General features: G+C 52.7%; 1 protein-coding gene across 1 annotated transcript in view; it reads left to right on the top strand.

The window, feature by feature from the left end:
• The first annotated feature begins 502 nt into the window (after positions 1–502).
• Positions 503–26,173, top strand: part of LOC309399158 (sodium/glucose cotransporter 1-like) — a 30,391-nt gene continuing 4,720 nt past the window's right edge. The window contains exons 1-14 of the mRNA XM_081966704.1: positions 503–898; positions 7,377–7,448; positions 8,806–8,910; positions 9,182–9,241; positions 14,338–14,442; positions 16,163–16,268; positions 16,473–16,553; positions 18,629–18,849; positions 19,424–19,559; positions 19,650–19,757; positions 20,176–20,326; positions 21,333–21,501; positions 24,494–24,709; positions 25,260–25,362. Coding sequence (XP_081822830.1) covers positions 767–898; positions 7,377–7,448; positions 8,806–8,910; positions 9,182–9,241; positions 14,338–14,442; positions 16,163–16,268; positions 16,473–16,553; positions 18,629–18,849; positions 19,424–19,559; positions 19,650–19,757; positions 20,176–20,326; positions 21,333–21,501; positions 24,494–24,709; positions 25,260–25,362 — 1,765 coding nt within the window. The 5' untranslated portion in view covers positions 503–766. The remainder of the gene's footprint in view (positions 899–7,376; positions 7,449–8,805; positions 8,911–9,181; positions 9,242–14,337; positions 14,443–16,162; positions 16,269–16,472; positions 16,554–18,628; positions 18,850–19,423; positions 19,560–19,649; positions 19,758–20,175; positions 20,327–21,332; positions 21,502–24,493; positions 24,710–25,259; positions 25,363–26,173) is intronic.

Genomic DNA, 26,173 nt, shown 5'->3' with positions numbered 1-26,173 from the left:
CCTATAACATTTTTAACTAAAATATTAGTTTTCTCTTTATTTATTTTCAAACCTGCCACTTCTCCATATTCTTCTATTTTTCTTATTAATTTAGGTCCTATTACTAGTGGATCTTCCGCAATAAAAGCTAGATGGTATGCAAATGCTTGTAACTGGTGGTGTTTCTTTTTCACCTGTTGGTGGTTCATTTCATAAAGAAAGAGCTCAGAAAGAGCCAAAGCTGGAGTAGCTGAGGTTTGAACTCCTGCTCCTTTCTTCGCCTTGACTCCTGATGGGCTCCGTGCATCTTCCGCTCTCCAGGTTGGCAAATAGATGAGCCACCCTGGTGAGAATGCCAGGCCTTCTGTCCTGGGGAGTTCCCGGCCCTTGTGTCAGGATGCTGAGTGATCTGGAGTTCTTGCAGGTTAGGAACTGAACTGGCCAGGCAGGCTGAGCACAGAGCTCCTCTCGCTGAGCAGCAGCCCAGCCACTCCTCCTCCAGCGTCTCCTGCCAAGTCACTTGCAGCAGGACTACAAAAACCTGCCACAGCTACTGCTGCAGGGCATGTGCAGTTGGGCTTCCCTCCGCGGAAACTCCGGAGAGGAGCTGCCTCCACCAGAGCACCTGCGGGGACTTAAAGCATCATCCCTGGATGAGGAACGGGATCTCCAAGTTACACATTATTCAGAAGGGAAGGGGAAACATTTATCATTAACTGGGCAACTCGGCCAGGAGGTATAAGAAGAAGCTGATCAGCCCAGATCTGGAGGTTCTGAAACTGGCAGGATGGCCACCCCGGCGGCTACCACTGTCCTGGCCCAACAGGAGTCAACCTCCCCTCACATCTCAATTGCAAATGCAGCTGACATCTCGGTCATTGTCATCTACTTCCTCGTTGTGCTAGCGGTTGGCCTGTGGGTAAGTGCTACTTTCTTTGCCATTGTTGGTGGGGTCCAGGTAAGACGACGGAAATAACTGTTCTGGAAGATTTGGGTCCAGGAACCAAATCCAGGAGGGCCAAGTAGAACGGTTGCAGGAACTGGGCATGGCTAGCCTAGTGAAGAGAAGGACCAGGGGAGACAGGATAGCAGTCTTCCAATATTTGAGGGGCTGCCACAGAGAGGAGGAGGGCAAGCTATTCTCCAAAGCCCCTGAAGGCCATACAAGGAATAATAGAAACTGATCAAGGAGAGATTCAACCTGGAAATAAGGAGGAATTTTCTGACAGTGAGAACAATTAACCCATTGAACAGAAATTGCCTTCAGAAGTCGTGGGAGCTTCATCCTGGAAGCTTTCAAGAAGAGACTGGACTGCCATTTGCCAGAAATGGTGTAGGGTCTTCTGCTTGGGTTAGGAGGGTTGGACTAGATGACCTACAAGATCCCTTCCAACTCTGTTATCTGTTATAGCATATGAAGAATGGCTAGTCTAGCCTGGCTAGTCTAGTGAAGAGAAGGACCAGGGGAGACAGGATAGAAGTCTTCCAATATTTGAGGGGCTGCTACAGAGAGGAGGAGGGCAAGCTATTCTCCAAAGCCCCTGAAGGCCATACAAGGAATAATAGAAACTGATCAAGGAGAGATTCAACCTAGAAATAAGGAGGAATTTTCTGACAGTGAGAACAATTAACCCATTGAACAGAAATTTCCTTCAGAAGTCGTGGGAGATTCATCCTGGAAGCTTTCAAGAAGAGACTGGACTGCCATTTGCCAGAAATGGTGTAGGGTCCCCTGCTTGGATGGGAGGTTGGACTAGATGACCTACAAGGTCCCTTCCAACTCTGTTAATATATAATCTGTAACCTCAGGGAGTCTGGGAAGGACCAAGGCTCTGCCATCCCAGGGCTGCTGAGCAGGAGATGGGGGTGTTACTGGGGAGCAAAGGTGGTTGTTGAGGTCACGGAAGAGAGGAGGATGCCATAGGGACGGAAAAGGCTTCCCATTGCTCTGCCCTGGAGGGGTGTGTGGGTGGGGTAGCTCCCATCGTTTCCCACTGCTTCTTCCTCCTTTGGATTGAAAATTCCCAGCTGGGCGGGGAGTTCCAAAGGCCATCAGGCACTTCCCACCTGAGAAGGAATGTGATGAGATGTGAGAACAACCTTGGCAGGCAGGAGGAGCAGCTGGGACCTTCTGAAGAACAGAATCTGAGCACAGACCAGAAATGGAATTGGAGAACAGGTCTCAGGAGGGGCATTGGATGGATAAGTGGTCATAAGGTGTGACATCACGTGGCCACACCACTTAGTGACGGCACTTCTGGTTGAGAAGCCATGCCATTGTCGAGTGTGAGATTTTCACTCTTGCCGTGGACAACCTCCTGTGGCTTCCAGGCTTCAGTGTTGGCTTCGCTTGTGGGAAGCTGGCAGGGAGAATCACAAATGGCCACTACACGAGCATGGAGTTGGACTGTTGCGACTGTTGGAAGAAGACCAGGTGAAAGTACCACTTATTCAGCATCATTGTAAGTTTGGACAGGCACTGGATGAGTGGTCATTAAGCAAGGTCTACATATAAAGGCAGGGAGCTTCAGACTTTCACGTTTCTGCTACTGTAAGTGGACCTTAAAGGTGGTCTTTGCATTCTTGGCTGTGATGTCCTGCCTGGACTACCTAGAAGGGTTGACAAGGTCTACCTTTGCAAGCAGTCTGTGTTGGCTGGACAGGAGGCCCAAGGAACTATGCATTGCCCCAGAAAATGGACCAAGGTGGCCAGGGTGTGGGTCTCTGCAGCCCCCTTTAGCATGGAGCAATGCTATCAGCAATAAAGAATGGTAGGAAGGAAACACAAGGCGGCTCTCAACTCAGAGGGGCACTGACATTCTGCACATGCCTAGTGAAACTCTCCTCTGTCTGCTCACGTTCCGTTGGGGGTTCTTGGTTTAAAGCAGGCTGAGAATTCGATTCTGTCCTGCCCCGTCCCGAGGCAGATCTCAGCCACGTAGCCCTTTGCCAAAGTCCAGCTGCCAAACTCCAGGGAGAAGCTGGCTAATTGGAGTCCTCCCATCTTAAAGTTGCCAAGGTGGGGAGATGCTCGTGTGGGCAACATCTCCTGGGCCTCCTCCTCCCACAGTGAAATTGCCCCAATGAATGAAGCCTGGAAATCCCCAGAAGAGACTCTGCTGCCAGCTCAGAGGGAGAGAGCAAGGAAGCATCCATGGCCACCATCCCTAACCTCCCTGGGCAAACAGCCTGGCCCAGGAACACATGCCAGGCAGGATGGGGGGGGGCAGCGGGAGGGTCTCCGTTCAAAGGCTGGAGGGGACTGCAGGGGGGAAGGTCTTTCCCAAGATGGAGACAGGTGAGAATGCCAAGGAGGGCGAGGCTGAAGCAGAGACCAGACAGGGTGGTGGTGGGCAACTCTCAATCCCTCCCCCACAGGCAGCTTGCCAGGACCTACAGCCAGGCTTGTGCAGCACAGCAAAGTCTCACGCTGGGGAGGCCTTCTGGCCCTCACTTGGTCTCTTCGGTTGCTTCCTGGGCTCTAGGCTGGCCACTCGGGAGGAAGCCCAGCCCACCACAGAGAAGGCCCATGGAGAGGCCAAAGGGCCACTTGGCCCTTGCTTGGATGGCTGGAGCAGCAAAGGAGGACTTGAGGGAGGCAAGGAAGGAGACTGAGTTGTTTTGCCATAGGAAGAGCAGATCTCCCAGCCAGTTGATCCCACCACTGGCAGGAAAGCAACCACAGCGGCCACTTAGGGAGCAAGTGGTCAAAGCCTTTCCTAACCCCAGACCAGCTTCTCAAGACAGGCACCTTCCTCTGGCCAAAGAAGCCCATGGACTCAGCAGGGGTGCTGGGCAGCCTCTTACACTGATGGTCTTCACACTTCTGAAGGCAGGAAGCCCAGAGAGGCCCCGATTCCTTCCTTCTTCTTAGGACCTACAAGGACCGAAGGGCCTTGTGCCTCTCTTAGACACCCCAAGAGCTGAGCTCCCTTCAAACAAACCAGGAACCCCCTGCTTCTGAACCAGAAAGCTAAACCTCCCCCCTTGCCCAGTGTTGGCTGTCACTGAGTTTTGTGGGTGCTGGGGACCCCTGCCACCTCCAAGAAACAGCAGAGCTGCCTTTCCTCTGGGCCAGCAGAGGCTAAACCAGGCTGCTCCTGCGTTTGAAAATCAGGGAAAACGAATAAAGGCAATGAAAGGGATCCTTTGCAACTCAAGTTCCCCAAAAGGAGAACTTTCCAGCCCCATCTCAAGAAAAGGCCTGGGCATCCCGTGCCCAAGAGCTTGCCAAGGGGACGTTCTGGCCAACTGTTCCTTGGCGCCCTTCCAGATATGCTTCGGAGTGGGCAAGCAAGCATGGCCTCCTGGGCAGGCTAAGGCCTGATGTGGGAAAGGGCTCTCCTTGGGCCCCCAATGTTTCATGCTCCAACTGGCCTTTAAGGAGTTGGAATGGGAGCATCTCCAACAGCCACATTGCAGCCTGGCCGGCCAGGGGAGCAGGGAGCACAGAAGAGACTGGACCTCAGTTCCCTTCCCCTGGGGTCAGCTGCCCAGGGGGGGGTGCTCATCCCTGGAATAGAAGGCAGGCCCAAAGCCAAGGAGGGTGCCAGGACAAGCTGGTGATGGGCTGGCCTCAAAGGCCTCATCCCTGCCCTGTTGAGCTGGGTGCTGAGGGCTGGAAGAGTTCCCGGGGCATCTTGAGGAAGTGCCCAGTTGGGCGGGCAGATGGGGTACCTCTCCCTCTGGTCTTTAGGCTCACACAGCTGTTCTTGCAGGGGACTCTCTGGGTTGGCTGGAGCAGCTGAAGTTTGGTCTCAGCCGGGGGTTCTCAGCCCTGGCCTTTCTCAGGTGGGCAGACTTCACGCGTGGCTGAAGAACTTGGTGTGCCGATGTCCACCCTTCGGAAAGTGGCCAAGCTGGGCAGCCCCAGCCTGAGATGCGCTTCCACGCTGGAGATGCTCTCAAGACGAAGCCTGTCTGAAGGGACCCCCCCCCCCCCTTTGGGCAAGTGGGCTGCAGAGTGAAGCCATTTGTGGGGGGGTCAATCCTGTCTCTCTTCAGGTGGTAAAACATCTGACTTTTTTGGGGTGGGGAAAGATTCAAAACTGGGCCCTTGGATCAGTGCAGGCCTTCAGAAAGGGGGAGGGACGTCCCTGCTCCAGCTGCCCCTCCCTTCCCCTCCCAGCGGTTTTCTGCAATTTGTGTCACTCAATGGCCAGGAAATGCTTGTCTGCCTAATGACTCGTGGTTGAAATATGCATGGGAGACTTTGGCCAAGGAAGCTCCTTCTGCATAGAATGCTCTGGGGTGGGGCACGGGGTGGCCGCTGCTCCTTTGGCACTCACTTTGAATGGGTCCCGTAAGAGCAGCCTCCAGATTTTAAAACGCTTTGGAAATGTTTGTGGAAGAGCGCTTGGGTTCAAAAGGGTTCAAAAACAGGCCCTAGAAATGAACGGGCCCTCCTGTTTGCAGGTCCAGGGCAGGAGCCCCTCTCTGGAGGGGCCAGGCAGATGCTCATCGCCAGGGGCCGGCGGGTGACTTCGGAGTCTTCAGTTACCTGCGATGGGTGGACCAGCCACCTGTTGGCATAAATCTCTGCTAATGAAATTCCATCTGGGCAGCCGTTTTGGTCGGTTGCAGCAGAGACAATAAAATCGGTCCCAGCCCGATGACAAATCGTGGCTCTTTTGCAACGAGCCCTGGATGCCTTGCCCGGTGGAACTGTCACTGCCCATGTATAATAGCCACCGATGCCCTCTGTCCCTCCGCGCAATTAGCACAATGGATGGATGGCAATCCTGCTTTACACCAAGGCTTCTTCTGCTGGAAGCCACAAGAACCCGAAGGCAGCCCCTTAAAAATCCCCCCCCCGTCTAAAGAATTTGGATGATGCCCAGGAAAAACGTGGAGCACGGAAATGCTTTGAAACCAGGTGATCTAAAGTCCCTTCCCTTATTGATGCAAAACCTCTGGTGAGATCATTCGAAGGGGAAACGGGAGAAGCCAAATGGCCCAATGAAGCATCAGTGCCAGATACCGAGAAGCCTGTTCGGATGGCAGGAAGGGAGGACGCATCTCTTGGAGGAAGGGAGGCTCGTCAGGAAGAAAGACCTGGGAGGGCGTGTCACCTCCTAGCCTCAACCCCATGCAAAACAGACGGGAGAAACTGTCTCCACCTCGGCTGTCATATCCAGAGAGGCAGGATCTCTTGCCAGGAAATAACAATACACACCCTCTCATGCCCTTTAAGTGGTATTATAGTATTACCTTTGTTTAAAAATGTTTACATAGAGGAAGAAAAGACATGAATCACATGATAAAAAGGAACAATGCAACCAACACCCACATAAGCAGGTATGAACACCAAACAATCTAGCATAGAACAATACCCTAATCGAGGGAGTAAAGGCAAAGGTAGATTCCCCTCACAAATCTGTGCCAAGCGTTTCCGCCTCTCTCCGTTTCAAAGACAAAGAGCCAGCACTGTCCTTGGTCAGGTGGCTGGCATGACTCAATGCCGAAGGCGCCCGGAATGCTGTTCCCTTCCCACCAAAGGTGGTTGCTATTTTTCTACTTAGCTCACTCCGTTACGCGGCGCTGGGGATTAGAACCACCGAACTGCCGACCTTTCTGATCGACAAGCTCAGCGTCTTAGCCACTGAGCCACTGTGTTCCTATAATCAAGGAAGTACCTAAGAGGAAATTCACACACCCACAACCACACCCCAATTCTGACAGGACAAACTACTATCTTTAAATAGGGAGGAAACCTCACTTGCACTGATGATGTTGCCTAGTTGGGTAAGAAAACGTCTGCAAGCTAAAAAACTCAGCTCGAGAACACCAAATGCTACTCTAAGCGACTTTCCTTTTGGAAGCAACTGGGATCTTTCTTTTCTTTTACCTATAGGACACGTCATGATAAATTATTTTTCTGATCCTTTTCCTCCTCCAGATGTCAAATGCCAGAGAGGTTATTAGACCAATGTGTGTGTGTGTGTGTGTGTTTGCATGCATGTGCACCTTGAAGTCGGTCCTGGCTGAGTCTGTTCTTGGGGTTGACTCTGTCTCCTTCCTGGGCTGAGAGAGGGACTGGCCAGCTGACTTTCTGCCCAGGGTGGGATGAGTCTCACCACTCCTGGCTCAGCACAAACTGGTCCACAGACTGTGTGTTGTCTTCTTCCTCACCCAAAATCAGTGTGTGTGCATGTGCGTGCAAGAGAGAGATAGAGGGAGCGAGGGAAGCTCAGCTCCACTCCTTCATTCCGGGGACCTCCCCTACACCCGTGGGATTCCCTGGCACTCCCTCCCCCCCAGAAGCTGCCCAAGGCTACTAACCAGGCGTGACTGGTGGAGATCACTGGGACGGAGCTGCGTTGGAGACAAACTATCTCCCCCCCCCCCATTGAAGGCAATCCCTCTGTGACCAATTTCTCTGCTTTCCTTGCCTACAGGCCATGTACTCCACCAACCGTGGAACCGTCGGAGGATTCTTCTTGGCCGGCCGGAGCATGGTGTGGTGGCCGGTGAGTTTCACCAAGGGAGTCCTTTCCTCCCACCGGTCTCCCTCTCTGGAAAGGCGACATCTTTGCTTTGCACTCTCCTACTCTTGAGGTGGGGGGAAGCGGATGTTCTCCAGGGCAGGAGCTTCCTTTGGCTTTGGGGCAAGAGAGGCTTCTGCACTGCAGCCCAGGAGCTCCAGAGGAGCCCAGCAGCTGTTTTTCTTCCACCATCTTCTCCTGACGAGGCCTCATTCGTGGTCCTCAGATGTCCCCAGATGACGTCTTCCCTTTTTCCTCTCCTTCAGAGGCAACTTTTCCTCTGGAGGCTCCCAACTGTCCCCTCGTTGCTGGGTCAGGAGTGGGATCTGTCCACTCCTGCTGGCCACTTGGTCTGTGATGGGAACCCTCCCGTCTCTGTTGGGCATGGCTACCCATGGGCATCTGCTTGGGCTGCAGGCAGCCTGGACCCCCGACTCCCACGGTGCTTCCTTTAGCCCCTGTCAAGTCCTAGGTGGCTCCACTGACGCCCTTAATCCAGCCTGCATGGGACCACAAGGTTGCCCCACCCCCATCACCCCACCTAGAGAGGAAGGGACACACACACACACACACACACACACACACAAGTCCCCTCTCATCCCCCCCCCAAGGCAGCCACATCCGTTCACTGCTTTCCACCCCCAGGAGCATAACAAATTAAACTTTAATTTGAATTGTTTAATGGGCTGTTAAATTGGCCACGCCCACCCAGTCACATGACCACCCAGTCACACCCAGCCTGTCCGGGGCCCCAACAGTCTGAGGGACCGTGAATTGGCCCCCTGTTTAAAAAGTTTGAGGACCCCTGTGCTAAGAAACCTATTTATAACTAACTTTCTGGCCGGTTCCCTCCGCCCTCGCTGGCCAGATGAGTTTCACGCTGCCCCTGCTTTACTCCCTGGAGCTGCCTGAGTTGATCGCCTGCTTCTTGGAAGCTCCGTTTCACTCCCAAAGGGGCGCGTGCAAGCCCCCACAATCAACGAATGGCTTGTGAACGTAAGTCACCTCTGGTTAACCCTCCGCCTGATCTGGATTCCATCCCTCTGTTGATGGAATCTGGACCTCTCTTGGCTTCGGCTCAGGTTAGTGTGAGTGGCCCATATTTTGAGCCACTTAGCTGGACATCATGATGGGCCTTTCCTGGCCACTCTGTGAGGCTGACCAATAGTTCCCCCCACAATTGAGCCCGAACGGTTGTAAGTCCGGGGATCGCCTGTGATTCTGGCTGAAGCTTTGTTGGCTGGAAGGAGAAGCTGGACGGTGGGAGCCCCGAAAGCTCCTTCATCTTTTGTGGCCCCTTTGGGCCCCTGACCCAAGGCTCCCTCCCTTTCCTCCTCTCCAGATCGGGGCCTCTCTCTTTGCAAGCAATATCGGCAGCGGCCACTTTGTGGGCCTGGCAGGGACTGGGGCAGCTGCAGGAATCGCCATCGGAGGTTTTGAGTGGAACGTAAGTCCTTTCCTCTTCGGTCAGTCCTGGGTGCGAATCTCCACTGGAAATCTCCTTCTGAGCCCGTCTCCAGGCTCTCCAGGGGGACCCCGGGCCCCACTAGCTGGAGAGGGTGGTGGATGCCCAGGAGGAGGGGGCAAAAAAACCACTAAAGCCCTTGGATGCCCCAACTTGCATGGGCTGGGGCTGGGCTGCTTTGGTGGGTGGGGGGCTCTTCCCCTCCCTGCCTGGCCCTGTGGGAGAGACAGAGCCAACCCCTCCTCTCTTTTAGGCCCTGGTGATCGTGGTGATCCTTGGCTGGGTCTTTGTGCCAATCTACATCAAGGCCGGGGTGAGTAAACAATTGAGCGATTCTGCTGGCTGCTTTGGTGTGCGTGTGTCTCCCTGAAGAGATGCTGGCTTGTACTGGGAACTCTGGGCAGCCCAATCTATCGGATCACCAAGGAAAGTTTAGATTAAATCCAGATTAAAAGAGAGAAGGAGCTTCTACAAAATAACAGCAGATGAAGGAAAACAGGGACCAAGACACTCATGGTTTCAGCTTCCCACATGGTCCTATCTGGTCTCATCAGCCTCATTCATGAACACTTTAGCACTAAAATGCTATTTAATATGTCACCGTTTCAATACATCAAAGGTTTTGAAGATGTAAAACACGAAAACATTTAAGGTAAAAACTTTTCAATCGATGAGATGCTTGATTAAGATCACGAGTCAGTGCCTCTAATTGGCTTCGGTGAGTTCAGGAATAGAGCGTAGTTGAAAATAAAAAAAAATATTTATCCACCATATTTGGTGCTTCTTAAGGCAGCGCCTGCTTTAAGCTCCTTGCCAGGTAACGGTGGATCCTTATGTTCAAGTAAATATTTTCCATAAATACCATCTGGGGCAGGGAGGTTTTTTTTCTTCCAAGGAGAAAGAAAGGTTCTGCCAATATCTGCGCAGAAGAATGAGGGCGAACCTTTTGGCTGCCCTGGATGGGGGACAGTCAAGTGAGCGTGGGAGAAACTCTGCAAAACTGGGAGGCTTGTGAATAGGCCCAAGAAGGCCCCGGCCACTGCTTGCCACAACTCAGTTCTTTCTGCCTGCCCAAATCAGTCAGTCTCCTGGGTGGCTTGATCTCTGCTCCGGGAACAGCTTTTCTGCTCTAAACTAACTTTCCAGGCGCATGGAACGGCTCTGCCTGCATCTGTGGGGCCAAGCCTGGTGCAGGAAATTCAGCCTTGGCCAGATGTTATGTCTCTCCAGCGAAGCTCTAGTCCAGGAGTGCCCAGTCTTGACAACTTTAAGACTTCTGGACTTCAACTCCCTGGAAAAGAAGGAGGGAATTTCCCCCTCCAATCCTGATGCTCCCTCAAGAACCCCAGAGGCACCCCCTGGCCCTCCCCACCCCCTGAGGCCTCAGGCACCCCCTGGCCCTTCCCCACCATGTACCTCAGGGAGCTCCATGAAAGTCCCCCTGATAAAGTTCTTCTGTGAGCCTGCCTGGTGGGGCCCGGAAAGAGATTTAACAAGAAGGTCAGAGGCTTCTTCACAAGAAGAGCATCTCTGGCCCTGTTGCCCTTCCAGGGGATTATTTACCTGCAAAGATGCTGGCCAGGTTTCTCAGCAGGTGGGCCCCAGTTCCAGGGTTACCTGGCTCTTTTCGTTTTGTCACTTAAAGACGTCCAGCAGAATCGCTCCTGTGGCCCTTCCTCTCCTTTCTCAAGAGGGAAGGCAGGGATGCTCCACTCTGCACAGATGTCAGCTCCAAGAAGGAGAAAGGAAAAGCAAAGGGGGGGGGAGGAAGGGGCCAACCACCCTCTTCCTGGTTACTCACTAAGTAGCCTTTTGGGTAGAGTTGGGTTTCTAAACCTTGGAAAGTCTAAGACATCTGGACTTCCAGCATTGCAGACAGACTGAGAGTTGAAATCCACACATCTTCAAGTTCACAAGGTTGAAAAATGCTGACTAGAGGTTCTTTATTTTTATTTTATTTATTTAATTAGCGCTTCTAGACCGCCCCCTCTCCCAAAAGGGACTCGGGGCGGTGTACAGTCCATATCAAAAACATCATAAATAAAATTTAAACAATTAAAATTATTAAATGGATAAATACATAAATAAGAGGAGGATAAAAATAGACAGAACTGTAATTGCTAAGTAAATAATTTAAAATATACAGAATTTAAAACCCCAGTGTCCTATAAAATTAAGTCCCCTAGAAACCAGTAGGAAATATATATGCCAGGAGGTAGATGTTAAAAATTATGCCAGGCCAGCCAGTCGGAACAGGTGAGTCTTCAGTTTCTGCCGGAAGGAGCGGAAGTCAGTGGTGGTTCTAATGTCGGGGGGGAGGTCATTCCAGAGGGTTGGGCCCATCACAGAGAAGGCCCTACTCCTTGGTGTCGCCCGTTGGCATTGCCTAGTGGACGGCACCAGGAGAAGCCCCTCCCTGTGAGAGCGAATTGGCCGCAGGGATGTGTGTGGGAGGATGCGATCCCGCAGGTAACTAGGCCCTATGCCATGGAGCGCTTTAAAGATGGTGGTCAAAACCCGAAAGACCACAGGTAGCCAGTGCAGCTCGCGCAGGAGCGGTGTTACGTGGGAGTACCTAGTACTCCCCATGACTGCCCGCGCGGCTGCGTTCTGGACTAGCTGCAGTCTTCGTGCGCGTCCCAAGGGAAGCCCCATGTAGAGAGCATTACAGTAGTCCAGGCGAGACGTCACCAGTGCATGAGTGACTGTGCGTAGGGCATCCCGGTCCAGAAGGGGGCGCAATTGGCGCACCAGGCGACCCTGGTGGAACGCCCCCCTTGCCACGGCTGCCACATGGCCGTCCATTGACAGCCGGGCATCTAGGAGGACGCCCAAATTGTGCGCCCGTTCCACAGGGTGCAGTTGTTCGCCCCCTATGGCCAGCGTTGGAGTCAGCTGACTGAACCGAGGTGCCGGTAGCCACAGCCACTCAGTCTTGGAGGGGTTGAGTTTGAGTCTGTTGTCCCCCATCCAGACCCCGACGGCTTCCAAACACCGGGACATCACTTCGACAGCCTCGCTGGGGTGATTTGGGGTTGAAATGTACAGCTGAGTATCATCAGCGTACAGATGGTATTCAACCCCAAAACCACGGATGATCCCCCCCAGCGGCTTCACATATGTGTTGAACAGGAGGGGCGAGAGGACCGACCCCTGCGGCACCCCACAAGTGAGTGACCTCAGGGTCGACCTCTGTCCCCCTGTCAACACACATTGCGACCGGTCGGAGAGGTAGGAGCCGAACCACCGTAAAACGGTGCCTCCGACTCCCATCCCCTCCAGCCGGCACAATAGGATACCATGGTCGATGGTATCAAAAGCCGCTGAGAGGTCTAATAGGATCAGGATAGAGGAACAACCTCTATCTCTGGCCCTCCAGAGATCATCAACCAGCGCGACCAAGGCTGTCTCTGTGCTGTGCCCGGGTCGGAAGCCGGATTGGCGTGGGTCTAGATATTCGGATTCGTCAAGGTGTCGTGGAAATTGCTGTGCCACCACATTCTCAACAACCTTCGCTAAGAAGGGAAGGTTGGAGACTGGACGATAATTAGCCAGCTCCATTGGGTCCAGTGAAGGCCTCTTGAGTAAGGGCCTCACCACCGCCTCTTTCAAGGCAGTTGGTAAGAATCCCTCACCCAATGAGGCATTCACCAGGCCCAGAAGCCAGCCTCGTGTCACCTCCCAGGATGCCAGTACCAGCCAGGAGGGACACGGGTCCATTAAACATGTGGTGGGTCGCAGCCGTCCACGCAACCTGTCCAAATCCTCGGGGGCAACAGAGTCAAACTCCTCCCAGAATGGTCTCACAAGACTCACTGTTGACGGCTCGTCCGGCCCACTGGAGGGGGCCCATCCGCTCCGGATCTGAGCGACTTTGTCCTGCAGATATTCCCCAAACTCCTCTGCTCTACCCTGCAAGGGTGCCCCCCGCGTCCCCTGTGACAGGAGAGAGCGGGTCACCCTAAACAGGGCGGCAGGGCGGTTATCCGCGGACGCAATAAGAGCGGCACAATGTCTACGTTTGGCCGCTCTCAATGCCACAAGGTAGGTCCGTAAATAGGCTCTTACCTGTGTTCGATCAGACTCGGAGCGTGAGGATCTCCACCTGCTCTCTAGACGTCTCCTATGGCGCTTCATCACCCTCAGCTCCTTGGTGTACCAAGGAGCTCGGGTGGATCGCTGCCGCAGGAGAGGTCGCAAAGGCTCAACCCGGTCCAAGGCCCCAGCCGCCGCCGTATTCCAGGCGGCCACTAGGTCCTACGACCGAGCGCGGGTCAGGGCTACAGGTAGTGGCCCAAGCTCCGTCTGGAACCTATCCGGTTCCATCAGGTGCTTGGGGCGGTACCAGCTTGGACAGGCTGGCTCCGCCTCCTCGCGGTGGGGGGTAGCAGCAGGGAAGTCGAGCCAGAGACATGAGTGATCTGACCATGACAGGGGAGTAATAACTAAATCCCCTATTCCCAGATCACTCGTCCACTGTTCAGATACAAAAATAAGGTCCAGTGTGTGACCGCCCTCGTGTGTGGGGCCCTGAATTAATTGGGTCAGGCCCATGGCTGTCATGGAAGCCACCTCAGATGCTGCTCCCATCGACGGCAGGTTGAAGTCCCCCATGACCAAGAGCCTGGGGATCTCAACCGCCGTCTCTGAGATCAGCTCGAGGAGCTCGGGCAGGGCCGCTGATGTATAGCGAGGAGCCAAGTATACAATCAGCAGGCCCAACTGCCTCCCTGGGCCCCATTTCACACCTAGGGATTCACAACCGGGTATCTGAGGAACAGTGAACTCTCTCGGTTCCAGACCATCCCGTATAACTACCACCACCCCACCACCCTTACCCAGGGCCCGAGGCTGATGGAATGCACGGAAACCCGGTGGGCACATTTCCACGAGGGGTAAACCACCCTCGTGGCCCAACCAGGTCTCCGTTATCCCTGCAAGGTCCAGCTCCCCCTCGGAGATCAACTCGCTAATGAGGGGGGCCTTGTTGGTTACGGACCTTGCATTGCAAAGCATCAGCCGCAGGCCCTGGCTCTGTAGTTCCTGACCACCTAGGCTGCAGGGGTTGGTACAAACGACCGGGCGTAGCCAACAGCCACGGTCTCCCAACCGACCTTGTGATCTTCTCTTGTCTTCGCATCCCCCCCTCCCCGCGACCGATGTAATAAAACAACCCTCTACCGGAATAATTTGTTCCCTCTCCCCCCCCCACCCCACTCACTTCCCTCCTGGACTCACCTGTTCGTCTGGCGCTGGCTTCCCTCCCGGCCTGGTTAACCCACCCACCCTCCCTGGAACCCCCTTTATGCATGGTGGGCCTAAATTAGCATTCCCCCCTTTTTCAATCCATGCTTCTGCAGTTCTTGGAATCCTCCCCCCCTCACATCAGCACCTTTTCCTCCCTCACAGGTGGTCACCATGCCGGAGTATCTGAAGAAGCGCTTCGGAGGGAAACGGATCCAGATCTACCTGTCAGTCCTGTCTCTGCTCCTGTACATCTTCACAAAGATCTCGGTGAGTTTAGCAGCTGAATCTTCTCCAGGCTCAAAGAACAACTTCATGGTGGGACCTTCATGGAGCTCCCTGTAGCTTGGGCACACGATGTCCCTCCGCCCTCAGGGAGTGGGGAAGGGCTGGGGCTTTTGAGGGAGTGTCAGAAGTGGAGGGGCAGTTGAAGGAGGGTCTTGGGACCCTTCCAATGGGTTGGTAGTCATGCGATGGGCCAACTGCCTGGGGGAACCTTCCCATCACGAGGGCAGGGTACTCCCACATCACAACTTCTGGGCTGGATGGATTGCAACATCTGGACTCCTGCACAGCAAAAGCCAGTCCCAGATAGCCGAGCCCCCCATCTTCCCATGGACCTCTGAGGGGCCCAGTCCAGAAGGAACTCTTGTCCCTCAGCTCCCAAATAAATGGCTGCCGGAATTAGTTCCCAAAGCAGAGGGCTTCCCACTTCTTTTCAGGGCTGGAGGCTGTAAGAAGCCCTGGGGGGAGGGGGAAGAGAGCTAGTCAGTCCAAGGGAGGTCTCTCTCTGCCTCTCTGTCTCTGTCTCTGTCTCTCTCTTGACGAGGCACTTGTTCCTTGCAGATGCCCTATGATGCTAGTCTTTGCCCTGGTAAACAACAGGCAGGAGTTAATTGTGCCCATTAAACCAAGGCCCCTGCCTTCTCTCATTAGCTGGCAATAAATGATCTCTATCAGGGTTAATGATTAAACTGTAACGGGATGGGAAGGGACCCCCCACCCAAGAAGCAGGGGACATGATGGGAGTGGGAGAGATGGGGATGGTTCTGCCTTGACGGGCAAAGAAACTCGTGCTGGAGCCTTTTGGCTGCAGGCTGCCTCCTGGGGTGGGGGGGAGGAGAGGCAGGCCCTCCGTTTCTTGCCAGGCAGGCAGTACCAAAGCAACAGGAATAATGCCACCCTCGGTTAGGTTGCAGAGTCTGTTAGAGCCCCACCATCATTTTGCCAATTAGCACAGCCAGTCCCGAAGGGGAGGCCCCGTCCCTTTCTCAGAGATCTGGGTCAGCCCTACCACAGCAGGTTGCTTGAGGCCATGAAGGAGGCACAGGTGCCGGGAGGGGGTGGGGACGCTGCTGTCCCTGTAAGCAGCACTTCCAAGAAGCTGCACCTTTCATCCCACACCTGCAATGGCCTCTTGGGCGCTGGGGGAGTGAGAAGGGAGGGAGGGAGGCCAGGGCTGAGACCAGCCTCCTAGTGGGGCCCCTTTGTGGGTGCTCGCGTGCCAAGCCCCCCACCCCACTTGGCTGCACAGAAGAGGGAGGAGGGGCGCTCACAATCCATGGCAGGAGCAGGCTGGTGTCCAGGCCCTCCGGGGGAGGAAGACACCTTCCGGGCTCTGGGGGAACCTCTCTCCTTGCACCCCCATTTAACTCTGACTCCTTAAGCCAGAAAGAGCCTACAGGGGGCTCCTCTTTGAGCAGGGGCTGGACTAGATGATCTCTAAGCTTAGGGTTGACCATCACCCTTTCCGCTTCCAGGGGGCAGAGGCTGGTGGCAGGGGAGAGGGCTGATCCAGGGCCAGCTGCCGCACCTCCTCCTGCCCCCTCCCCTCCTGCTTCTCTGGGGCACCCCTGTAACCAGGCCCCCACAAAAGCCCCTTGTGCAGAACAGCCCTCCCGGGTGGGGCGGAGGAAGAGGCCCCCGGAGGATTTTCGCAAACTGCCCCGGTGCTCTGGGTGAACGGGCCAATTCTTCCTTTGCCCCACAGGCAGATATATTCTCTGGAGCCATCTTTATCCAAATTGCTGTGGGACTGAATATTTATGTGGCCATCATCATCCTGCTGACCATCACGGCCCTTTACACCATCACAGGTGAGTCCCATTGGCAGGTGAGCCTCCCACCCCGACCTCTCAGGCCCCGCCTGCCCCCTGCCCATTTCTCTGCATGAGGGGTGTCCCAATGGAGAAGCCCAAGGATTTTCTCTGGGGTGGGCGTGGGGGTGGGGGTGAGGCTTGGCCCTGGGCCGCCTCCCTCCCCTGATCGCAGCCTTCCACTTCTCTGGCTCTGCCTGGCAGGAGGACTCGCTGCCGTGATCTACACAGACACCCTGCAGACCTTCATCATGTTGGTGGGATCCATCATCCTGACGGTCTTTGGTAAGCCCAAGTTCAAAGCCAGCACCGAAAGTGCCTTGCCCCAGGAGCCCCATTGAAAGGAGGCCTCCGAAAGGCTTTTGCTGGGTAGCTGGGAGTTGCTTTCAAGAAGGCTGGGTGGAGTCCAGATCTGCCTAGACATGAGGTGCTGGAATCATAGAGAGAAAAGACCCTGGAGGTCATCTAGCCTGACCCCTTGCTCTGTGTAGGATCTGCTAAAGCATTTGAGACAGATGGTGGGACTCCCTTGGTCTGAAGACGCTCAGTCTCCGCTTCTCAAGGCTGCTTTATAACGCCTCCCTTAGGAACTTTCTCCCCATATCTGATCTGAGCCTGAAATTGGGGACAGGTGCCAGAGCACAGGCCCTTCACTGCATGGCCACCCCTGGAGGAAGGGCCGGGCTTAGGCAGCTTTCCATACAGTGGCTGGGCTCTTATCTAGTTTAATTTTCAACATATACATGAGAAATCATTCGGCAGCACTGCGTTCAAGATCATCCACCTGGATTCGTGTTTACCGGACGTAGTTTGGAACAGAACAGAACAGAGCTGGAAGGGACCTTGGAGGTCTTCTAGTCCAGCCCCCTGCTCAAACAAGAGGGCCCTATACCATTTCAGATAGGTGATTGTCTAGACTCTTCTGAAAAGCCTCCAGTGACAGAGCCCCCACAACCTCTGGAGGCAACTTCTGTTCCACTGGTTAATTGTCCTCCCTGTTAGGAAGGTTCTCCTTAATTCCAGGTTGTTTCTCTCTTTGGTTAGTTTCCATCCTTTGTTTCTTGTCCTTCTTTGTGGCGGCCCCTCAAATACTGGAAGACTGCTATCATGTCATCCCTCGTCTTTCTTTTCTCTAACTAGCCAAACCCAAATCCTGCAGCTGCTCTTCAGCTACTCTGTTTAGTCTCCAGGCCTTTGATCATCCTAGTTGCTCTTCTCTGAAGTTTTTTCAAAGTCTCAACATCTTTTTTTGTAGTGTGGTGACCAAAATTGGTTGCAGTATCCCAGGTGAGGCCTTACTGGAGTTTTATAAAGCAGCACTAATACTTCACCTGATCTTGATTCTATGCCTCTGTTTATACAACCCAGGATTGTATTTGGTTCTTTGGCTTGCTGTGCTCTGTCCATGAGAACTGTGGCTGAGGCCTCATCGGTTGAGGGGATGGGATGGTCTGGTCCTTCTTTTGGTTTTTGAGACCGCTCTAGTTCAAGCTGCTTCTGCTTCTGTGTCCTTCTGGTCTGTGGTTCGGCTGGTGGCCTCACCCCTGGTGGTCTTAAGCCACACTTCCAAGGCTGCAGAGAATTCTGCCCGACTTGCATCGTCCATGTTTCTTCTGCGGATGTGGTCAGTGGGTGAGGGGGGGGACACATTGACAACCAAGTCAGGTTCGGGTGCCTCTTGGCTTCTGGGATTCAGCTGAGAAGTTTGGTTTGGAATTTTGTTCTGCTTTATTCAGCTTGTCTTAGCGATGTAGTCTTGGGCTTGATTGCCCTTGTCTGTGTGATCCGGCTTCTTCCAGCTCAAGTCACCTGTGCTGTGCTGGCCCTTCTCTAGTCTAAGGTCAGCATCCCTGTGCACTAGCGCTATCGCTGCTTTGTTGAAATAAGGAAATCTTGATTTTTAATGTTAATTTTGCAGCAGTTGTAAAAACGACATCTATTTTTTTCTTGTTTATTTCTCCTTGGTTTTTGTACGTCTAATAAGCAAACAATACAGACTGATTTTAAAAATTGTGGTGGTTAACATGCTGTGTGAACCCAGCACATGGCTCCGTACAGCGTGTGAACTGAGAAAATGGTTCACTTATTCTCAGAGTGAGCATGTTGCACGAATGCAACCATTGCGTATTCAGCTGAATACACAAACTGCAGCATAAGGAATGGAGGCGTTCTTTTTAAAGCAAAACTGAAGCTCCCAAACCTCCAGGCTCAGCTGTGGCCAGAACTGGTCAGGTTCCAGGATGTATCTTCTAGGAAACGGTCCAATTCTGCCTTTATAACAGTCCCCTGAGCTGACGTGGGTTTGCGGGAGAGGAGAACGTCTGCTTTGTCACAGACTTCCTTGTCCTGATCTTCCGCAGCATTTACCGAAGTCGGAGGATATGAGGGCCTGGTGGAGAAGTATATGAAAGCAATCCCATCCAACATCTCCTACGATAACATCACTATCCCTGAAAAGTGCTACACTCCCCGTCCAGATGCCTTCCACATTTTCCGGGACCCGGTGGACGGCGACCTCCCTTGGCCTGGACTCATCTTTGGCTTGAGCATTCTGGCATTGTGGTATTGGTGTACTGACCAGGTAGGGTCATGATATTTTTGATGTTCCCTGCACAGAGGTCTTCTCTGTGGGATCATCCTGATCCTGAGCTTGGAGACCTAAAGAGGCAACGCTTTGGTTTGAGGATCTAGGACATTCAGTTGTGAACTCGTGGGCCCAGGTCAATGCCCTAGCTCCACCTTTCAATGTGGGCTTCCAAAGATGAGAGGGGCCTAGTGCTGGGCAGAGACTGAACATCTTAACTCAAAAAGCTGCACCAGCCGGTGGTTATGAGACGGTGCTGGGGAGGTGGGTCTATAGGACCAAGAGATCTTCCCATAACTCATGGAAGCAAAGCATCCTTGCCCTAAGAGTAAGGACAGGTGGTGTCTGCATCTGGAGGACCTGGGAATAACATTTCCCCCCAGATCCAACCCTTGTGGAAAACGTCATTTTCAGGGCTTGTTCTGAAGGGTGGCCTTGTCCCAATGTCTGGACAGCCACTTGTATGGAAAGGGTCTCCTGGGTTGGACTAGAAGACCTCCAAGGTCCTTCCCAATCCTATGATTCCTCTGTTCTGTCTCAGCGCTTGTTCACTTGTCCCTCTCTTGGGCAGGTCATTGTCCAGCGATGCCTCTCGGGGAAAAACATGTCCCACGTCAAGGCTGGCTGCATCATGTGCGGCTACTTGAAGTTGCTGCCCATGTTCCTGATGGTGATGCCAGGCATGATCAGCCGCATTCTCTACCGAGGTGAGAGCTGGTGCACCCAGGAGTTAGAGGGCAGAGAGACCAACTGGCTCAGCTCACTCAGGGGGCCCACACTTTTCTTTTTCCTCACAGATAAAGTGGCCTGTGTCGTTCCCGCAGTGTGCAAGGAGACTTGTGGGACAGAGGTTGGCTGTACGAACATTGCCTATCCAACAATGGTGGTGGAGCTCATGCCAGATGGTGAGATGAGGTTGGGTTATTTGTGCCTTGGACTGCAATGCTGGCTAAAGTCTGTGGCCAAGATTGTGTGTCCCAAAGGCCGCGCACTACGATAGGCCTTCTGGCTGCCCTCTGCCCACAGTCGGCCATACAAAGGGGAGCCGTGTGGATGCCACATTGATCCTAAAGCGATTATGATGCGTTTTTTATTAAGCATTAAAAGGTCACTTCAGTTTAGCGCATGAAGGAAATGCTTCTTCTGGCATGATGAGTGCACCCCTTGATCACACAGCCTTTTTCCATCCGTGCATTCCATTGCGAGGCCAGAGGGTTGAGTTGCACTGGCTGTGCAGCCAGCCAGTCTTGGCTGTAGCCCTCAACCGGAGTTGCTCCCACCAAAGCATTGCCTCTTCACACCTCCCTTGCTTTTGTTTTCCAGGGCTTCGAGGCCTGATGCTGTCTGTGATGCTGGCCTCGCTGATGAGCTCCCTCACTTCCATCTTTAACAGTGCCAGCACCCTCTTCACCATGGACATCTACACCAAAATACGCTCCACTGCCAAGGAGAAGGAGCTCATGATTGTTGGCAGGTAGGTGCTTGGCGGCGGCAGCAGCGAAGGCTCGGCAAAGGGGAAACTGCAAGGAAGCTCAGCTGGAGCCCAAGATCAGGGCGGCCAAACTCTTTAGGCACCCTTCCCTTGGGCATTTGGGAAACCTGGGGGGTCACCTTCTCAAAATGGCCGCAGCACAAGGAAGGCTGCTTCCCCTTTCCTGCAACCGGCCTCCAGGCTCTGGAAATGAAAGCATCGGCCAAAGTAAGTCATCGGGTGGCAAAGCTTTGGAGCCCCCGGTGCCATCTTGGAGATCCTTCTCCAACCAGGAATGGTCTTTATCTTCCCTCTGCCTCCTGTTCTTCACCTGGCTCCACTCATTGGTCTGCACAGCCTCCTATCTAAAGTCTACAAGAACAGGTGGACCAGGCAGCATCTTGGCACAGGCAGTTCTACAGCGCCCCCTGGAGGGCACCTGGCTTAATTGAAGGCACACCTTGCAGAGTCTGCAAGAAGGCCGAGCGACTTTGCTGTCTCCTCTTCACAAAGGAGCTGATTGAGAGGAGGGACAACCCACCAAGTCACTCAGTTGATCTGGCTGTTTATTGAGATTTAGGCTTATTTGCCTCTTTAAAAGGGGGAGGGGGTCTGCAGGGGTGGTCAAAGAAGTCAAATCCCCCCCCCCATTTTCTCTGTGTGATGCAGATACAAAATGAGCAGGACTTCATTTGCTCTGCCAAGGCCCCACCCTTTCTGCTGTTTTCTTTTTGCAATTAACTAAAGATAAAAAAAACAAAGAAAAGGAACACATGATATTCATAGAAGGAAAAAGCTGAAAACAGAAACAAAAACATAGAAACACACAAAGCGCATCTTTGCAGTCATGCACTATGAATAAATGTAAATATAGCAGCCGCCCCTGAAACAAATGTGGATAAGCAGGACTTGGATCCCTCTGCCAAGGTAGCTCTTGGGCAGTTTGGGGGTTCATTGACTGGGTTGGCATCACCCAATGCCTCTCTTGGCCTTCTCCTCCTCCTCTCAGGCTGTTCATCCTGGGCCTGATTGGCATCAGCATCGCCTGGGTACCCGTGATCCAGTCTGCGCAAGGTGGGCAGCTCTTTGATTACATCCAATCCATCACCAGTTACCTGGGCCCGCCCATTGCCGCCGTCTTCTTCTTGGCCATCTTCTGCAAGAGAGTCAATGAGCAGGTGAGTGACTGGCCTTTGGTAGGAGGGGAGGGGGGTCAACCTCTTGCCGAACCCTGTTAGGTGGGCCCCCCTTCTTTCTCTGCCTCTCCAGCTGGAGGGAGCCAAAAGGAAGCCGGAGGTCCCCTGTCAGCTTCAGGGCTGGAGGGTCTTCTAGCCCGTAGAAGCTCTGTGTAACACTCCCCTCACAAAAGGAGGGGCGTTCGTGCCCAGGACACGGAAAGGGTGGGATTTCCGTGGCACAAGAGGAGGAACAAGTGGCAGCAGCCAGGAGAAGAGGAGAATATTCCATCTCCCAGGCTGCATTCCGTTGGCTGATGCAGGCTTTCATCTGAAGTTTGATTTAAGAACCTTGCTTACCTGTCACGAGACTTCTTATCTGATTAAGACCTGTGTTGAGTCAGTGTAGTTATTTTTGTTGCAGCCAGATTTATTAGGCTGAAAAGATGCAATCAATTGGCCGGATCCATTTCTTAATCGAGCGTGCCTGAACGGTCGGTCCTTGGGAGGCTCCTTGTCCTGGTGCTAAGCCAGACTCCCTGGCAGGACAGAGCACCAGAGGGTGTTTCTCCTCCTTTGGGCCTATGGCATCTTCCTGGTGCTGCTTTCAAACAGCAAAATTGCTGCCAGCTCCAAGTTTTCCAAAGGATTTCCAGGGTTCTCGGGGAGGGTTTGATCTGACGCCACCTGCGATTTTCATCAGTCACCTGGCCAACCTCCCTCTTTACCCCCTAAGGAGCACGTCCATCAGAGCTTCTGCTCTTCTGGGGGCCACAGGGGTCACTGCAAAGAGCCCCCTGAAATTAACCAAGCGCTGTGTGAGAGCAGATGCACAGGTAGCATCTTGGCCTCCGACCCCCAGTATTTCCTCAGCCAGGTCCGGTGCCTCACAACACCCAAGTAACCTCTTGGCATCTCCTCCACTCCCCCCATTTATGCTCTCTCCTTTTTCCCTGTTCCTTAGCCTTGTTCTCCTTGTTGTAATCCCTCCTCTCCTTGCATCAGAGGAGCTGAGGATGGCCCTCTCAAGGGATCGGTCACTGCTCAGCCTGGGCCCAAACCAGACCCAGACGAAAGTGACCAACATGGGCTTTTATGAGGTAGCAAGAGTTGCCTATGGTGAGATGCGCATGCATAAGTTTCATCGATCAACCAAACAGTCCTAATCTAGCAAATGAGGAGCCTCCAACCTAAGAGCCCATGACGTACAAACTCCATGCCTCCCAGGGAATGGCTGAGCTTTAAAGCTCCTTCCTGCCTCTCATGGAAACGGCTGCTTAAGCTTTAAGTGATCTTACACGAAGAAGTAGTCCTCAACGTACAACCCCACCGCATTCTGGGAGCTGAAGTCCACACCCCCTCAAGTTGCCAAGGTCGAGAAACTCTGGCCTTCCAGCTGCAGCTGTCCACTCTCTTGTCGGGCAGCCTTGAGCCTTCCTTTTGGCTCACTGCTGGCTGGCATGGTAAGCTTCTGAGTGCAGATGCTGGTTGCTCCCTTTCAAAGCAGAGTGGCTGAAGGTTCAGGGGTGTCAAAAGTCTTCTCTCCCTGGCAAATCTGCCTTCCCCCCTCTGAGGGGGGGGCATCTTTGAGCAAACACGGCAGCAGTTTCATTTCCTATCACCGCCCCCCTGGAGTATTCATATGCATCTCCTCAGAAGTTCTGGTTGGCTTCAGAGGAATCCACCGATGGGATGTGCCAAAAGGATCTCTGTGTGCAGGCAGTTTCCAAGGGGGAGGAAGTGGGTTGCCTCTTGTCCCCAAAGTGTCCTTGTGAGTCTGAATGTTGTCCAGAAGGTGCTTTTTCAAGAGGCAAGTGGACTTTCTGGGTTTTCTTTGAAGACGTTTTGCTTCTCATCCAAGAAACTTCTATCTCCAGTCTACAACACAGTCCTTTCAACAGTTCCAAGAAGCCCCCACCCCTATTTGCACTACTCAGGTGACCCTGAGGACAGAGACAAACCTCCAAGTGGCCTTAATGAGTCGCTAAAAGGATGCAAACGATCAGCTGTCTGCAAGGCATATAAATCCTTCCATTCCCCACCTTCCGGTCAGAGCTGAAGAAGCTCCTTGGATGAGAAGCGAAACGCCTTCAAAGAAAACCCAGAAATTCCAGTTGCCTCTTGAAAAAGCACCTTTGGGACCATCATGACCTGGAGGACTGAGAATCTCCATAGGCATTCAGTCAGAATGTTGTTTTGGAGCTTCTTCGAATTGTGAAGGTTGCTGAAAAGTTGAATATGCCCCGTATCTATTTCTGCCATTTGTCTCAAATTGTGTAGACCAGGGGTGTCCAAACTTGGGAACTTTAAGACTTGTGGACTTCAACTCCCAGAATTCCCCAGCCAGCATAGCTTAAAGTTCCCAAGTTTGGACACCCCTGGTGTAGACCTCCTGTCAGGTGTGCCCCAGTAGGATCCCTAGCAAAGAAAGACCCTCAACCCCCTTTGGTTGAAGTGATAGGTTCTTTTACTAGGAATTTGTGGTTGCAGTCGAAGTAGGCTAGGACTACAGTTCCTATGCAAAAGGTTTTCCCTCTTCTCCCAATCCCCCCCCCCCCCGTTGACTGATTCATCTTCAACCAGTGGTATGTGCTGAGTAGGTGTTTGGTGCCTCTTGGTGCAATTCACCTTCCTTCCTCAGGCTCCCCAGCTTGAAGACTAGAACAGGCTGGTTCTCACACCCCTGGTTTCTGTCAACCCCCCTCTAACTCCCCCCCCAGGTCATCTCTACTCTCTACATGCCATTTGCCTACTTCCTCTCACCCCCCCCCCCCCAACGATAGCAGGATGCCAAGCTGAAAATGGCAGATCTGACACTCTCCTGCTCAAGCAGAGGGTATGAACTAGATGACCTTCAAGGTCCTTTTCAACCATCATTGTCTATCACAATATGTGTACAATTGTGAGTCCAAAGAATCACCCAGTTGCGAGGAATAGGAGCACAGGACGTGAGGGGGAAGAGGTTCTCCTAAGTGCATTTTCTTGTCTTTTGCAGGGCGCCTTCTGGGGTCTGATAGTGGGACTGGTAATTGGACTGTCTCGAATGTTTACAGAATTTGCCTACGGCACCGGCAGCTGCGCTTTGCCCAGTGAATGCCCAGCGATCATCTGTAAAGTGCACTATCTCTATTTTGCTATCATCCTTTTCGCTATCTCAGTCATCATCATTTTGATCGTCTCATTCCTGACCAAGCCAATCGATGATGTCCATGTAAGCAATGCCCTTCCTCTTCCTCATCCTCCCCACCTCACTTCTCTCTTGCCTGCCCTCGCTGAGATTTTGACCACATGTGAAGAAATATCTGTGGGTAGCAATGTACAGGAGCTGGCAAAGTCTCCGTCCAACCGAGCCTATCATGAATGCCCAACATGGATAAGAAGAAAAGGAGGAAGAGCCATTTTCCTTTCCTTTCCCTTCAAATCCACCTCTGAGGCTCTCAGATCTGGGGCAGGCACTCCTCAGTTTCAGCAGAAGTGAAAGCCAGACAGGGGGGAGGAAACCGCTTCAAAGCCCCGTTAGAGAGGATGCTTCCTGAGGGTGCATCTCCCCAGTTCTGGGGAGTTCAACACTGCACAAGCAGTTCCATCGCATGTTGGGTTGTTCTGCCAGAGGTATTGGGTACAGAGTGAGTAGGAGTAGTGGAGTTACCAGGGCACTTCTAGCCATCCCTTTTGAACCAAGACTGGGGCCTCGTCTTGACCTCGTTCAAGATCATTTCAGCTGCTCCGCTTCATTGTTGTTGCTTTTGTTTCCTGAACAGCTTTATCGCCTTTGCTGGACTTTGCGCAACAGCAAAGAGAAACGTGTTGATCTAGACGCAGGGGAGATGGTGCAAGGAGTGGAGGACTATGAGGAAGAGCCAGGTGAGATCACCTTTACCACGAAATGTTGAGTTACTACAAGTTTTGGACAGACCAGACTGGATCTCTCCTAAGCTATCTGACCGAGATATCAGAGGGAAGAATTTTGGCCAAGATGCTCGCAGGCATCCTAGCTCCTTGGAGAGTGATCACTTTTCGGAAAATTAAATTTAGGTTGGGATGCAAACAAACAAACAAACATGCTAGGAGGCCTTTTGATTGCCCCCAAGAAGACTGAATAGTTCAAATATGTGTTTATCTCCACATTAGTGAAGAATTTTGAGGCAGATGTTCTGAGCTTGCCTGAATTGCTATTTTTGCACCTTAAAATCCCCCTCTCAAACTTGAAAATGAATGTAGTCATTTTTTTAAACCCTAAAAGAAGAACATCCTAGTTTGTATTGGAATCCAGGTTTTACAGGGGAATCATGGAGAGTTTGAGTGGGTGGCATGAAAATGCCCTGTTGCCCCTCAGCCTGTTGTGATAAAGTAGCAGCAGCAAATGAGGAGGGGGCTTCTTTGAATTCAGAGGGAAAGAGAGGATAGAAATCTTATAAACAATATTATAGTATTATATTATTATTATTATTATTATTATTATTATTATTATTATTATTATTATTATTATTATTATTATTATTATTATTATTATATGGTAATCAGATGACATTTTGAGCCCATTTGTGTACTGGTTAAAGCACAAGGCTAGAAAGGGGGAGACTCTGAGTTCGCGCTCTGCCTTGGGCACGAAGCCAGCGAGTGACCTTGGGCCAGTCACTTTCTGTCAGCCCTCGGAAGGAGGCAATGGCAAACC

Source organism: Natrix helvetica (genome assembly GCF_964273705.1).
Source record: "Natrix helvetica genome assembly, chromosome: 14".
NCBI classification, from domain to species: domain Eukaryota; kingdom Metazoa; phylum Chordata; class Lepidosauria; order Squamata; family Natricidae; genus Natrix; species Natrix helvetica.
Note: the sequence above shows the minus strand (reverse complement) of the source record. Positions and strands in the feature narration are given on the sequence as shown.